This window comes from Onthophagus taurus, chromosome 11, assembly GCF_036711975.1.
Source record: "Onthophagus taurus isolate NC chromosome 11, IU_Otau_3.0, whole genome shotgun sequence".
In the NCBI taxonomy this organism is placed as follows: Eukaryota; Metazoa; Arthropoda; class Insecta; order Coleoptera; family Scarabaeidae; genus Onthophagus; species Onthophagus taurus.
In genome coordinates this window covers 25,260,869-25,275,543 of record NC_091976.1, presented here as the reverse complement: position 1 = coordinate 25,275,543, position 14,675 = coordinate 25,260,869, and the positions used below count along the sequence as shown (strand labels likewise).

Sequence of the window (14,675 nt, the reverse complement as noted above, 5' to 3'; positions counted from 1 at the left end):
AGCATAGTAAACAAAACATTCGTTCACCCCACAAGCACCATAACTCGTGGTCCAAACACCATTTCTTAAGACGCAACTAAAATAACTTTTATTGGTAGCATCGTTTGGATCGCCATAAAGCACTTCAAAACTAGGTTGAAGGGGGCCAAATTGTTCGCAAATCTTTTCATTGCAAGTAAATGAAGAGTCACTAACGCATTGCTGTAACCTTGAATTAAAAACGCTCGTCGAAGGGCAAGTAAAGTTTGTTTGATACATTGTTGTACCAACAACGGTGCAATGAATATAGTTTTTGCAACCAGATCCTGCAACTGGATGTCTTCCTACTGTTGAACAGGATTGAGGGGTTACCCCCAAGATAAAAAACTAAACATAAAAAAATGAGAATTATTCAATAAAAAATAAAAAAAAACTTACAGGAGAAAATAATATCACGAGTAACATTTTAAGTAGAAATAAACTATGTTGAAATCATACTAAAATCGTTTATTTATATAAAATCTACGTCAACGCACTTTAATAATAAATATTTACTCTTTATATCACCTTATTGTTAAATGGAAATTTTATTAAATATAGATTTTTATTAAACATATTTTTATTTAACATGCACTTTTATTAAACAATACATTTTAATTCTCCTCTGAATCAGATCTTCCACCAAAATTATCATAATAATCGTAATCTTCAAAGATTCCATAAGAACAAACCACCAAATGAGATTTTCTACACCGTTGCCACTGTGCATCAAATAATTTCCCAGATGAACACGTTTTCAACTTAATTTCATAAAGCCCATTTTTCATTTTACACTCATAGTATTCATCGCAAGTAAACTCAACGGGAAATCTACCGCTTTCAACGCAATAAAACGGTGAACTTTGAACATGATTTGAACAAGATAAATCGTTAGATTGAACGCAACGTTTTAAATATTGATTGTATTTGGTGTTTGATGGGCAATTATATTGAATTTGAGAGAATCGTTTGTAAAGCGATGTCCAAAAACATTTGTAATATCGCGTGCAATCTGTGGGATGAGGAAAAACGCCGGAAGTTGTGCAAATAATAGGAGGATCATTCGGGCAACGAACAGGTCTTCTGGTGCAACTTTTTGTATCAGGATTAAATTGAGTACCGTCAGGACATCTAATAGGAATGTCGATGTATTTAATAAATGCGTTGATGCATAAATGGAATAACGAGCAATCGTGTAAATCTGGAAATTTCCCGGCGGATGTACAAATAAATTTTTTTTCTGGAGGAGTAGTTGTAATTTCCGGTGTTGGAGAATTTGTTTCATTTGTAATTATTTCGTTGGAAGTGGTGGTTTCAATTATCTCAGTATTATTAATAAAGTTTATGTTTTCAGTAGTAACAATTGTGGAATGAAATGAAGTAGTTGTAAATGAATCATCAGTAACTTCCCAACTATCAGTTTCTTTGGAATCATTTGTCAAAGAATTAGGTGTAGTAACCTCACTGAAATTTATATCCTCACTTGATGTACTAACTTCCGTTGATGACGTAAAATCACCAATCGTTGTTGCATGTTCAGTTGGAACAGTTTCTTCTATTATTGATGTTGTTTTTACGGGAAGATTCGTTGTAGAATCTATCGAAGGAGTGGTAAATTCGCTTGGATTTGATTCTGAAACCAACGTAGTTGAAGTGGAACTTTCTGTAAAATTAGTGTGTTCATAAGATAAAGTAGTTTCATAAATAGGTGTAGTTTCTGTTGGAAAATCAGTAACCATGGAAGAATTTGGTGGTTCAGAAGTCGAAGTAAAAATCGTTTCTTTTTCGGTAGAAATTGTAGTATCTGGAGCGTTAGTTGATTGAGCTGATAAAGTTGTGGTTTCAATTGGACTTTGAGTGTTAACACTTGGATATGAAGTTTCCCCGGAAGATGTAGTTTCGAATGGAACTTCAGTAATATCAGAAGCGGTGCTAGTTTCCACTGGGATTTCAGTAGTTCCAGTTGAATTTGGTCCTGCATTTGAGGTAGTTTCCAATGGAACTTCAGTAATATTTGCAGCGGTGCTAGTTTGAACCGGAATTTCAGTACTCTCAGATGGAGTTGTAGTTTCTATAGGATTTTGAGTGTTACCAGTTGAATCTGTTGCTTCTACCGAAGGTGTAGTTTCCAATGGAACTTCAGTAACATTTGAAACAGTACTAGTTTCAATTGGATTTTCAGTATTTTCAGTTGAAGTTGGTCCTGCATTTGAGGTAGTTTCTAACGGAACTTCAGTAATGCTAGAAGCAGTGCTAGTTTCTAATGGAATTTCAGTACTCTCAGATGTAGTTGTAGGTTCTATAGGATTTTGAGTGTTACCAGTTGAATGAGTTACCTCTATCGACGATGTAGTTTCCAATGGAGCTTCAGTAATATCTGAAACAGTACCAGTTTCAATAGGAATTTCAGTGGTTCCAGTGGAATTTGGTCCTGCATTTGAGGTAGTTTCCAATGGAACATCAGTAACATTTGAAGCAGTGCTAGTTTCAACTGGAATTCCAGTACTCTCAGATGAAGTTGTGGTTTCTATCGAAAATGTAGTTTCCAATGGAACTTCAGTAACATTTGAAGCAGTACTAGTTTCAATTGGAATTTCAGTGGTTCCAGTAGAATTTGGTCCTGCATTTGAGGTAGTCTCCAATGGAACTTCAGTAATGCCTGGAGCAGCGCTAGTTTCTATTGGAATTTCAGTACTCGCAGAAGTAGTTGTAGGTTCTATAGGATTTTGAGTGTTACCAGTTGAATGAGTTACCTCTATCGACGATGTAGTTTCCAATGGAGCTTCAGAAACATCTGAAGCAGTACTAGTTTCAACTGGAATTTCAGTATTTCCAGTAGAATTTGGTCCTGCATTTGAGGTAGTCTCCAATGGAACTTCAGTAATGCTAGGACCAGTACTAGTTTCTACTGGAATTTCAGTACTCTCAGATGGAGTTGTAGGTTCTATAGGATTTTGAGTGTTACCAGTTGAATGAGTTATCTCTATCGATGATGTAGTTTCCAATGGAACTTCAGTAACATTTGAAGCAGTACTAGTTTCAACTGGAATTTCAGTGGTTTCATTTGAATTTGGTCCTGCATTTGAAGTAGTTTCCAGTGGAACTTCAGTAATGCTAGGAGCAGTGCTAGTTTCTAATGGAATTTCAGTACTCTCAGATGTAGTTGTAGGTTCTGTAGGATTTTGAGTGTTACCAGTTGAATGAGTTACCTCTACCGATGATGTAGTTTCCAATGGAACTTCAGTAACATTTGAAGCAGTACTAGTTTCAATTGGAATTTCAGTGGTTCCAGTGGAATTTGGTCCTGCATTTGAGGTAGTCTCCAATGGAACTTCAGTAATGCTAGGAGCAGTGCTAGTTTCTACTGGAATTTCAGTACTCTCAGATGGAGTTGTAGGTTCTGTAGGATTTTGGGTGTTACCAGTTGAATGAGTTACCTCTATCGATGATGTAGTTTCCAATGGAATTTCAGTAACATTTGAAGCAGTACTAGTTTCAATTGGAATTTCAGTGGTTTCAGTGGAATTTGGTTCCGCATTTGAGGTAGTTTCCAATGGAGCTTCAGTAATGCTAGGAGCAGTGCTAGTTTCTACTGCAATTTCAGTACTCTCAGATGGAGTTGTAGGTTCTGTAGGATTTTGGGTGTTACCAGTTGAATGAGTTACCTCTATCGATGATGTAGTTTCCAATGGAACTTCAGTAACATTTGAAGCAGTACTAGTTTCAATTGGAATTTCCGTGGTTCCAGTGGAATTTGGTCCTGCATTTGAGGTAGTTTCTAATGGAACTTCAGTAATGCTAGGAGCAGTGCTAGTTTCTAATGGAATTTCAGTACTCTCAGATGTAGTTGTAGGTTCTATAGGATTTTGAGTGTTACCAGTTGAATGAGTTACCTCTACCGATGATGTAGTTTCCAATGGAACTTCAGTAACATTTGAAGCAGTACTAGTTTCAATTGGAATTTCCGTGGTTCCAGTGGAATTTGGTCCTGCATTTGAGGTAGTTTCTAATGGAATTTCAGTACTCTCAGATGTAGTTGTAGGTTCTATAGGATTTTGAGTGTTACCAGTTGAATGAGTTACCTCTATCGACGATGTAGTTTCCAATGGAGCTTCAGTAATATCTGAAGCAGTACTAGCTTCAAATGGAATTTCAGTGGTTCCAGTAGAATTTGGTCCTGCATTTGAGGTAGTCTCCAATGGAACTTCAGTAATGCTAGGAGCAGTGCTAGTTTCTAATGGAATTTCGGTACTCTCAGACGTAGTTGTAGGTGCTATAGGATTTTGAGTGTTACCAGTTGAATGAGTTACCTCTATCGATGATGTAGTTTCCAATGGAACTTCAGTAATATTTGAAGCAGTACTAGTTTCAATTGGAATTTCAGTGGTTCCAGTGGAATTTAGTTCTGCATTTGAGGTAGTTTCTAATGGAACTTCAGTAATGCTAGGAGCAGTGCTAGTTTCTAATGGAATTTCAGTACTCTCAGATGTAGTTGTAGGTTCTATAGGATTTTGAGTGTTACCAGTTGAATGAGTTACCTCTATCGACGATGTAGTTTCCAATGGAACTTCAGTAACATTTGAAGCAGTACTAGTTTCAATTGGAATTTCAGTGGTTCCAGTGGAATTTGGTCCTGCATTTGCGGTAGTTTCCAATGGAACTTCAGTAATGCTAGGAGCAGTGCTAGTTTCTAATGGAATTTCAGTACTCTCAGGTGTAGTTGTAGGTTCTATAGGATTTTGAGTGTTACCAGTTGAATGAGTTACCTCTATCGATGATGTAGTTTCCAATGGAACTTCAGTAACATTTGAAGCAGTACTAGTTTCAACAATAATTTCAGTGGTTTCAGTTGAATTTGGTCCTGCATTTGAGGTAGTTTCCAGTGGAACTTCAGTAATGCTGGGAGCAGTGCTAGTTTCTAATGGAATTTCAGTACTCTCAGATGTAGTTGTAGGTTCTATAGGATTTTGAGTGTTACCAGTTGAATGAGTTACCTCTATCGATGATGTAGTTTCCAATGGAACTTCAGTAACATTTGAAGCAGTACTAGTTTCAATTGGAATTTCAGTGGTTTCAGTGGAACTTGGTGCTGCATTTGAGGTAGTCTCCAATGGAACTTCAGTAATGCTAGGAGCAGTGCTAGTTTCTAATGGAATTTCAGTACTCTCAGATGTAGTTGTAGGTTCTATAGGATTTTGAGTGTTACCAGTTGAATGAGTTACCTCTATCGATGATGTAGTTTCCAATGGAACTTCAGTAACATTTGAAGCAGTACTCGTTTCAACTATAATTTCAGTGGTTTCAGTTGAATTTGGTCCTGCATTTGAGGTAGTTTCTAATGGAACTTCAGTACTCTCAGATGTAGTTGTAGGTTCTATAGGATTTTGAGTGTCACCAGTTGAATGAGTTACCTCTATCGATAATGTAGTTTCCAATGGAACTTCAGTAACATTTGAAGCAGTACTAGTTTCAATTGGAATTTCAGTGGTTCCAGTGGAATTTGGTCCTGCATTTGCGGTAGTTTCCAATGGAACTTCAGTAATGCTAGGAGCAGTGCTAATTTCTAATGGAATTTCAGTACTCTCAGATGTAGTTGTAGGTTCTATAGGATTTTGAGTATTATCAGTTGAATGAGTTACCTCTATCAACGATGTAGTTTCCAATGGAGCTTCAGTAATATCTGAAGCAGTACTAGTTTCAATTGGAATTTCAGTGGTTCCATTGGAATTTGGTCCTGCATTTGAGGTAGTTTCCAATGGAACTTCAGTAATATCAGTGACAGTGCTTGTTTCAATCGATATTTCAGTTGTTGATTCATTAATTTCAGTAAAATCTGATGATGACGTTATTGTATTTTCTGTTTGCATTCCACTTATGGTTGTACCAACAGTTGTTTGATCAGAAATTAAACTTGAGAGCGTGGTTTCTACAATCCACTCATCCTCGCATTCAATTTCTAATAAATCGTTGCATACAAACCCAGGCGGACAAAATTGCGGAATCCCTTGCGTTAATGTTTTGTTTCCATCATCGACACATTGATAAAATTGTTCACGATTATAACAAATAAATCCTTTCCCTTTACAATCAATATTTTCCTCTGAATAAGTAACTCCCTATTTGTTAATGGAAAGAAAATTTTAGTTTCAACTTTTTTTTGAAAATTAAAAACTTACGAAACTCAACACTGATATTAAAATTATATAAAATACATTCATTGTTAGTATATTCGATAATGTTGCAACACTGATTGTCTTGTTCACGACACAAATCTAAAGTTTTTATGAATATATGTTGCTGTTGAGTTGTTAGTTTTTTATTATCATGGAATGACGCATTTATGACCACCCCACTTGATTCGGGTATTGTTTAATTGTTTACATTTACAGAATATTTACCCTTTTTATCTTAACACAATTTTATCTTCATGTCATCTTTTTTTTTGCAAGGGAAAAATATTTGTGACACCTTCCAGAAAAGGATTTTACATTGAACATAACCTAATTTGAAAAAAAACCTTCCAAGAGATTATCGCATCTAAATCCCTCAATAAACTTGTTATTCAGAAAGCCTCAATAAAATTCGTGGAAAATATTATGTATATTTTATTACAGTAATATAAATTTATATACAGAGATTTTAATTTCTAGAAAAAAATCTTAATGAATCGTCTCTTTTCTTACGCACGTGTACCCAAACATAATTCGCTAACGGCGTTAAGATCCACAACAAACAATTCATTGATATAAACACGTAAAATAATAAAAACAAATTACTTATACTTAATTTAAACATATAAATAACAAAATAAATAACAATCACAAATAAACCCGAAAGAGTTTCTAATGTTCCTAAAACAACCGGATATCGTCTTGGACCCAAACTTTCCTCATAAACTAAATTTTCACTGAATGATATTGTTCCATAACCCAATCCAAACACCAAACAACTCAAAGTTATCATATCGTGGCTTTGAGAAATATAAATCACTACAAAAAAAAAGATTTTATTTAATAATCGATTTATAACTAAATATTTACTTGAAAAGCTTCCGCTGGTTACTAAAAGTCCAAAAACGTGTAAAAGTTTTAGTTTTGTTTTTGCTAAATTCATCCCCCACGGTAAACTGATAAGAAAAAAGCACCAAGCAACGGAGATAAATGTTAAAAGAAAAACAGCTTCGTTGACATCAATTTTATAAGAAGCTCCGTTTACTAAAGCTATGTGAGTAATTGTGCTTATATAAATAGCATAAGATAAAGACATGCAAGTTTTTCCAAACAAAGATGGATAAAAATAATAAGTTTTAAAAGATGTGTTTAACGGCTTTAAAAGCTCGTCCCAAATCAAATTTCCAATCATTCTCATTCTCCTTCGAAATAAATATTTTTGATAAGGGGAACAACATTCTGTTTGTCCTTTTCGTTTAAATTCGCCAAAATAAGAATGCCTTTTTCGCACAGAATTATCTAAATTACTCGGCTCTAAAAATAACCCAGAGTTTCGATCATCTTTATCGATCACTTCTTCGAATTTACTACTAATCCTGCTTAATCTTTTTAAATTACTATTCAATTTTTCGTATTCTTTTAATTCAGACTCATCTTCTTCTGGAATTTCAGGCAAAATTTCAACTCCCATTTCAGTTTTCATTCGAAACTGTTGATTTAAAATTGAATCGTGATCTTTTATTTCCGTAAAAGTGTACGAATCGTCAGAACTCGTCGAGGAATCACCATCATCTTCTTGAGAATTTCTTCTTTCGATCGCGGGATTTGTTATTCCATTTGAAAATCGATTAATAGTCGGTAATTCGATGGAATCTTCGTTAAAAAGATACCTATTAAGAAAGGATCACAAAATAAGTAATACAATTAATTATTTTTTTACCCACCCAGGTACCGTTTTGTAACGCGTTAAATGTCTTTCGATGACCTTTTCTTTTTTACGGCAAGCAACCAAGCCAATTGGAATCGCGTGAAGCATAAAACCGGAAAATAAAGCTTGTGCCCGAAAAATATTATAATAATTTACTAAGAATAAAACAATGTGAGGCATTACAAAAAGTGTAAAAGCTCTTGCCACTTGAAGAGTCGCTTCAAAAATTCTTGGTTTTCCTTCGAAATTATCCGATGTGTATGTATTTATTATTGAAATTGTAAAACCTGTAGATGCGCCTAAAATTTTATTAAAAATATATTAAAAAAAATAAAATAAATAAAATTTACCTCCCAATACTCCATAAAGAAGCACTTGCATTGTTAATGTTGGTAAAAACACAGCAGTAATTTGCCCTAAAACCATAATAATTATCGCAGCCGCAATAAAATACTTTAACAAGTAAAATTGTTGCGTTTTGTATCGATTGCATACTCTTCGACCCCACGGATCTATAATCACAAAACAAATACACGTAAGTTTTTTGCTTATTCAAATAAGATTATATTTAAAAATTTTGATTAAATAAAAATAGAAACAATTGTCCGGCTAATCGCGTCAAAAGAGCGTTCACAAATAAAGGATTTCTGTGTAGTTTATGTTCTTTGTTTGGTTACAAGTCATAATCATATTAAACGTGAGCGAATAATTACCCATCACGTTGAGATTAACGATAATGTATTAACAGATTAGTAAATGTTTATTGTTAATTAATTATGATATGTGGATTATTTGCGTTTATAGAGTTGACTGGGCATTATTATTTAGTGATCATAATAGTAATGTAGCTTTCAATTAATTACTTTTTATTCTAATTGTTTGTTTGGGGAGCTTTTAACTTTAATTAATAATATAATTCATTTTATAGTCAATGAAAAAAGGACTACTCAATATCGCCAATAGTTAAAGCACTGAATGGTTCACTTAAACAGAAACATTTTGTATCCGCAAAGAATAGAAGGAAAAATATTCAGGATAAGTACCTTGATGGCACGATCACGACCAGTGTCGATAAGTTTTAGCAGACCCACAAAGCCAGACTCCGGCAAGGTTAAGGAGGTGCTCTTTTGATAGTGGAGTAGCTAAGAAAACTAGTATAGAACATATGATGGGAGGGGACGGTAAGAAAAGAATGAGGATGTAAAAGGAAGTAAAAAGAACTGGAGTTGAAGAAGCTAAAATGTTAAGAAATACCTACAATAAATTCTATGCTTAAATTAGTGGAAGAATTAAAAAAGAATGAAGACAGAAATATAAAACGAGAAATTAAAAGTATCATCTGGAGAATGGAAAGAGAAGCAGATACACAGACAGGATTTGAAAAATTTGAAACACAGACCGAGAATGATGATGAGAGAGCACGATTTCTGGAGCGCAATGATAGTAGAAGGAAATCAATTTGGCAAAACAAACAAATAATTAAAATTGTTATGGTTGAACCTGATTACAAGAATATGGAAACAGGTGTACAATCATCTAGTTGGGTTGGGTCGGAAACCATTCCATTGCAAATTGGCAGTATACTACTAGCCTATAATCAATATGACGAACAGCAAGAATCTCCAAGAAGGAAGTATAGTTTAGAGAACGAAAGGAGCTTTGATATCATGTTACTTGAAGTACATAATATGGCATAATAAGTAGGGGATTTTCGTCCGACCATCGATGATTATTATGGTAATTGTTAATTCCATCTCGAGTAAATTGAGCTTCATCAGTTTTGTACTTTCTGCAAATGAAAAGCGTTTAAGCCTTGCCGCTTTAATGTTTTCCAAACCATTGTTTGTGGAATTTCAAATTGTATTGCCATGCGCCTTGTACTTATCCCTGGATTATTTTCTACAACATCCAGAATATTTTCTTCATGTTCCAAACTGAGCCCTTGCTGTTTTTCAGAAACAATGCTTGCACTTGGGAACATTCCACTTTCGCCAGCACGTGTAAAAACAGTTTGAAACACTTGCCTATTAGGAATTCTTCGATTCGGAAAACGACGTCAATACTCTTCTACTGAACGAACAGTATTACCATTACAAAAACCATAAACAAACACCATATCTGCATATTCTCTATGACTGAAAATGTGAGGCATTTTTATTATTTCGTAACAATTACAACTATCACTTTAATTAACATTTTGTTTCAAATTGTCATATAGGATAACGTTGTCAAACATAACTTGATTAACTTTTTAAAAAGAAAAACCTAATTATCTCGGAAACAAATGAAAATCGGATTTAAACATATGGGCTTATTTTGCTTATTTTAGCTTCCTAGACATGTCCTTAAAATCTTTCCATTTCCTCCCGAATCACCCTGTAGTCAGGAGCGGAATGATAGTAGAAGGAACCCCAATTTGGAAAAACAAAGAAATAACTCAAATTGTTATGGTTGAACCTGATGGAAACGATGTTGGAAACAAGAATATAGAAACGGGTATACAATCGTCGGGTTGGGTTGGTTTGAGTTGGATTGGGTTGGGTTCGATTGGGAAACACGCTACCAATAGATGGCCAAACAAAGAAAGACGGCGAAGGAAGAATCCCAAAATAGGAACGAGATATACCAGCAAGCTATAGATGAATGGGAAGCCAGATGGGCTAAAGACACTGGTAAAGCTAGATGGACTAAAAGATTATTACCAAAAATAACGCCATGGATAACAAGGAGACGGGGAGAGATGGAGAAAACTATAGACACTTCAAACTTCAAGTGAGGACAACTAAAAAATTATGGAAAGCTTCGTGAGGGAAGTTGTTGAAACAGAAGAAAGAGAAGAAATACTGCTACATAATACGTAAGAAAAAGCTAGAAATTTTCTAGACTACCAAGAATAGAAGAGGAGAGGGGGCGGTCTACCATGCCCCCCCTTCCAGGTACGTTTTTATATGTAAGCAGATATCTAATAAAAAGTTTACCGTATTTTTGTAATTATTCTCGCTCAACCCGAGGAACCAGTAAGGATGGACCCTTGAAAAGAAGAATTACTCGAAGAAGAGAATAGAAGCGAAGAACCAAGAATAGAAGAGAAGAGGGGGCGATCTATCATGCCCCCCTTCCAGGTACGTTTCTATTTCTAGCTAACTAATTAAATAGTTAACCCTTTTTTTGTAATTATGCTCACCCAATCGGAGGATGCAGTAGGAATGAATCCTGGAAACGGGAGCTCAGGCTGTATTCTTGACAGAACTGTAAGGACAGAAAGAGCTCCAATGCAACGCCACCCGGCGGATTCTGAAGAAGAAAAACGATGGGGGAGAGGGTTTAGTGGGTAGTTCGGGGCTAGAATAGTCCGATACTCCCGGCCGAAGAACACAAGTTTTGCAACGCAACCTTCTGAAGCGCCAAGAAAAAAACTATAGCTCAAAGAACGAAAGGATCTTCGAAATCAAGTTGCTTGAAGTACATAATATGGCAAAACAAGTATATGTCACTAGAAAGCAAGATCCATACATATAAGATTTTACCTGTTATGACATACGCAATAGAGATAAGTGCAGAAAATGGTACAACAAAAAAAATCCTTAGAACAGCGGAGATGAAGACGCTACGTCATTACATGGGATACACTTTATGGCACCATAAAACAGTGAAAATGTTAGAGACAAATGCGATATCCAAGACATTGTGAGATGGGAACCAAAAAAAAAACGTGAATGGAGAAACCGTACATAGCTGGAGCTCAACTTCCCAGGTATGAATAATTAAGAAGCAAGATAAATGTCTTAAAGCAAGAAGAAGAACGTTTCTTCCTATTTTTGCTTTCTGCGAAGCACTTAGTCAAAATGGAATCTACCTCACAATCATATTCTGCTTAGAATATCCATCATTATCCTCCAATTTCTTAGTATCTGATTCCACGCAAATTCTTAGTTCATGTCCTTCTCCTTCAATTCATTAGTGGCTATGCTATGATTCGTTTCATTGCAAGAATGAGAAGATAATAAATGAGCTTAGAAATGTTTAGTGAATTGTACAGAATAAAGAATAAATGATAGTTTATTTAGCACTGTTCCAAAATTCTATTCCATATTGTTGTCATTCATTGCTACACATACGAACAAATTGCTTTCCATAACTTTCCAATCACTGAATTAAGTAAATTAATTACTGAAGAAGTGTAACCTGGTAGTTAAATTTTATTACCATTGGTGAACCAACAGTTTTCAATTATCATTTCAATTATCTATCATAGTGTTTTGATCAAAAGAATACGTTGTTTCAAGACTGGACCACCCTCCTACTTCCTCATGAAGTTGTCCAAAATTTCCCAATTCATCCCATACAGCCCATATATTCTCTTTTCTTCTACCATTTGGTAATTATATATTATATCCTCATTTCCACAACTGTACCTCCCCACCAACCTCTACTCATATCCTCTGTACTTGGAATTGTAACTATTTTCCGATATATGCACTCATCTCTCTGCTTCTCCACATAACCGTTCCTGCCATTCTTCTGTTGAGTCTCCTTCTCATACTTGCCTCTGCTATCTCCTGTTTACTATATCAAAAGCGACCTTCAAATGAAAATGGGAATAAACTAATTTCTTTGTAACTAGTTAGCACTTTTTACTACCCTTTTTATACGATGGACATGCTGCTCCGTTCTCCCCTTTTTTTGAAATTCTCTCATTATATTTTTATTCGTCCACTTGCGTGGTTGTTAGATTCCAATCCATTATTTATTCAGGAAGTACCATGCTCAGATTACGTTCAAACAAAACTATGAAAGTTGAGAATATCGACAAGAACTTTAATACAGATTGCTAAATTATTTCAATTGAAATTAAGTCAATAAAATTTAACTCAGCGTTAATTAAAATCAATTCGATTAATTAAAACTTAGAAAATTTCTTCCATGAAGTAACAGAGTTCAACATGTATTCAAAATATTTTTGTTTATAATTATAACCCAGCTGTTAATGATAATTTTTTTTATGATACCACTAATTTTTTAATTAATGAATACAAACAAGTTCATTCCCAACCTTCTAATATCAATGAAACACAAAAAATAGAAAACAGGAAATCGAAATGAAGATGAAACAATTAAAAAAAAATCGTTGTTTGCGCAACAAAATAAATTACATGATAATTAAAATCTGTAGACGATATATTGTTTTATTCAAATGATTCAAACTTCTAAATACGTAACAAATAAAAAAAAATTTCATTTGATTTCAATCAAATGTGTCAATCTGATGACTCATTTCTCTATTTACATTTGACGTTGTGTGATAATTGAATACCAAAAGCCGGGACTGATTAAGTAGCAACACATTAACGCAAAACGTTTGTTTGGCACCTTAATCGTATCTGATTTTTTTTTAATTCAAATCTTGTGACATATAATCCATCTTGAAGATAATATTGTTTAACCGCGACCTTCGCGTATGTTTTTAACTCAATCTCGGTTTAAACAGTAACCGAAAAGAGTTTGTATCGAATGACAAATTTTAAAATAAAAACTTACTGACGATATTTAACGATGCTATATAAACAACCGGTGTCCATAAAGCTGGGTAAAATGCGAAGTATCCATCATCGACGAATTCGTCGAAAAAAACTCCGTATGAAGATAAAGCAGATGGGAGGAGAAACTTAAAAAAATTTCTTAATGATAAGGTGATATCAAGATTTAGTAGTAATTACCTCTATTAGAAAAACGCATGTTGATGTGGCCAGACTCCATTTTTTGGTTCTTCGCCGTATTGGCTCTCTATTCATCTCCTTTCAATTAATTACCTTTTTATATTTATCATTATTATTTGATATAAAGAGTTTTAAGTACGCTTTTACAGGAGACACTACACGGGATGGATACGTCGTCAATAGGTGCTGTAAGCGCGTTTAACATTATCTTATCTAAAAAAATTTTTTTTTTGTTCGAGATTTGGCGTGTTTGTGGCTAAACAACTGTCTGTGACTCGTCGGACAATGTTATGAACAAGTCGCTACTGCTACTCAGGAAAAACTAAATACATAACATTACGATTGGCGCAAATAGTTTCAACGTCAGCGTATCGAACAGTGCATTAAATCCGATGCCTTTGGGCTAAAACTATTTTAAATAAATTACGATGCAAAATTGTACAAAATAAATTTTATCAAGTTGATTGATAAACATTTTTAAGTTAAAAAATGTATAAAAAAAACGTATAAATAAAATAAAATAAAAAGAAAATTGTGATCTATTACCATTAAGTAGTTAATCGCGTGTTAAAAAACGACGTTCAATCAAAGAGTTAACAAGGAACTAACTCGAGAAACTCACGCGAATAAAATTTAATAAAACATAAAAATAGAAGATTTAACATAATAATTAATTAATAAGATATTCATTTTTAACTTAGTGTATAGATATAGGTGTCCCAAATAAGAACATCAAATAAAACAAAAAATACTCTTCTCATCTCTAATGCCCAAGGAAATAAATCTCATTAACAACTGCGTCCTTGACCGACGTAATACACCTTGCATAATATAGATTGCGTAATAATCATGATCTTGCGTTACAATTCAGATACACAACAATTATGACCTCAATTCTTATTCAAGATATTGCACAACATCCATAACGTTCTTGGTCCTCGCTCAAGGTCAATGATCTTCACCAAATTATTAATATAAAGTATACTTAAAACTTTTTTTACTGTTTTTCCAAAGTAATTAAACTTTCTGGTATCTGTTCAAGAAAATCTTTCAAATATAGTA

The 14,675-nt window shown here is 34.2% G+C and overlaps 2 protein-coding genes across 3 annotated transcripts; both read right to left on the bottom strand.

Moving 5' to 3' along the window:
* Window positions 1-471: 471 nt before the first annotated feature.
* On the bottom strand, window positions 472-6,312 carry LOC111413306 (mucin-2-like). The gene is made up of 2 exons (XM_071199783.1): window positions 6,195-6,312; window positions 472-6,134 (listed from the first exon to the last, which is right to left on the bottom strand). The coding sequence occupies exons 1-2, from the start codon at window positions 6,234-6,236 to the stop codon at window positions 633-635; spliced, it is 5,544 nt and encodes a 1,847-aa protein (XP_071055884.1). The 5' UTR covers window positions 6,237-6,312; the 3' UTR covers window positions 472-632.
* Window positions 6,313-6,607: 295 nt separating this feature from the next.
* LOC111413315 (uncharacterized) lies at window positions 6,608-14,014 on the bottom strand. Of its 2 annotated transcripts, XM_023044239.2 has the most exons (6): window positions 13,614-14,014; window positions 13,435-13,561; window positions 8,247-8,408; window positions 7,913-8,195; window positions 7,059-7,858; window positions 6,608-7,007 (listed from the first exon to the last, which is right to left on the bottom strand). In XM_023044239.2, exons 1-6 carry the CDS (start codon window positions 13,686-13,688, stop codon window positions 6,658-6,660), a joined length of 1,797 nt encoding a protein of 598 aa, XP_022900007.1. In that variant the 5' UTR covers window positions 13,689-14,014; the 3' UTR covers window positions 6,608-6,657. The 2 variants fall into 2 exon arrangements, with proteins under 2 accessions (XP_022900007.1, XP_071056173.1); XM_071200072.1 differs by lacking the exons at window positions 13,435-13,561; window positions 13,614-14,014 and adding an exon at window positions 8,940-11,689.
* Between the last annotated feature and the right edge of the window lie 661 nt (window positions 14,015-14,675).

Excerpts from the sequence above, each read along its gene's own strand:
- LOC111413315 (XM_023044239.2), bottom strand. The coding sequence starts at position 13,688 with ATGAATAGAGAGCCAATACGGCGAAGAACCAAAAAATGGAGTCTGGCC. Across the intron at positions 13,562-13,613 it reads CATGCGTTTTTCTAATAGAG|TTTCTCCTCCCATCTGCTTT; the intron begins GTAATTACTACT and ends AATTTTTTTAAG. Across the intron at positions 7,008-7,058 it reads AACCAGCGGAAGCTTTTCAA|TGATTTATATTTCTCAAAGC; the intron begins GTAAATATTTAG and ends TTTTTTTTGTAG.
- LOC111413306 (XM_071199783.1), bottom strand. The coding sequence starts at position 6,236 with ATGAATGTATTTTATATAATTTTAATATCAGTGTTGAGTTTC. Across the intron at positions 6,135-6,194 it reads TAATATCAGTGTTGAGTTTC|GGAGTTACTTATTCAGAGGA; the intron begins GTAAGTTTTTAA and ends ATTAACAAATAG.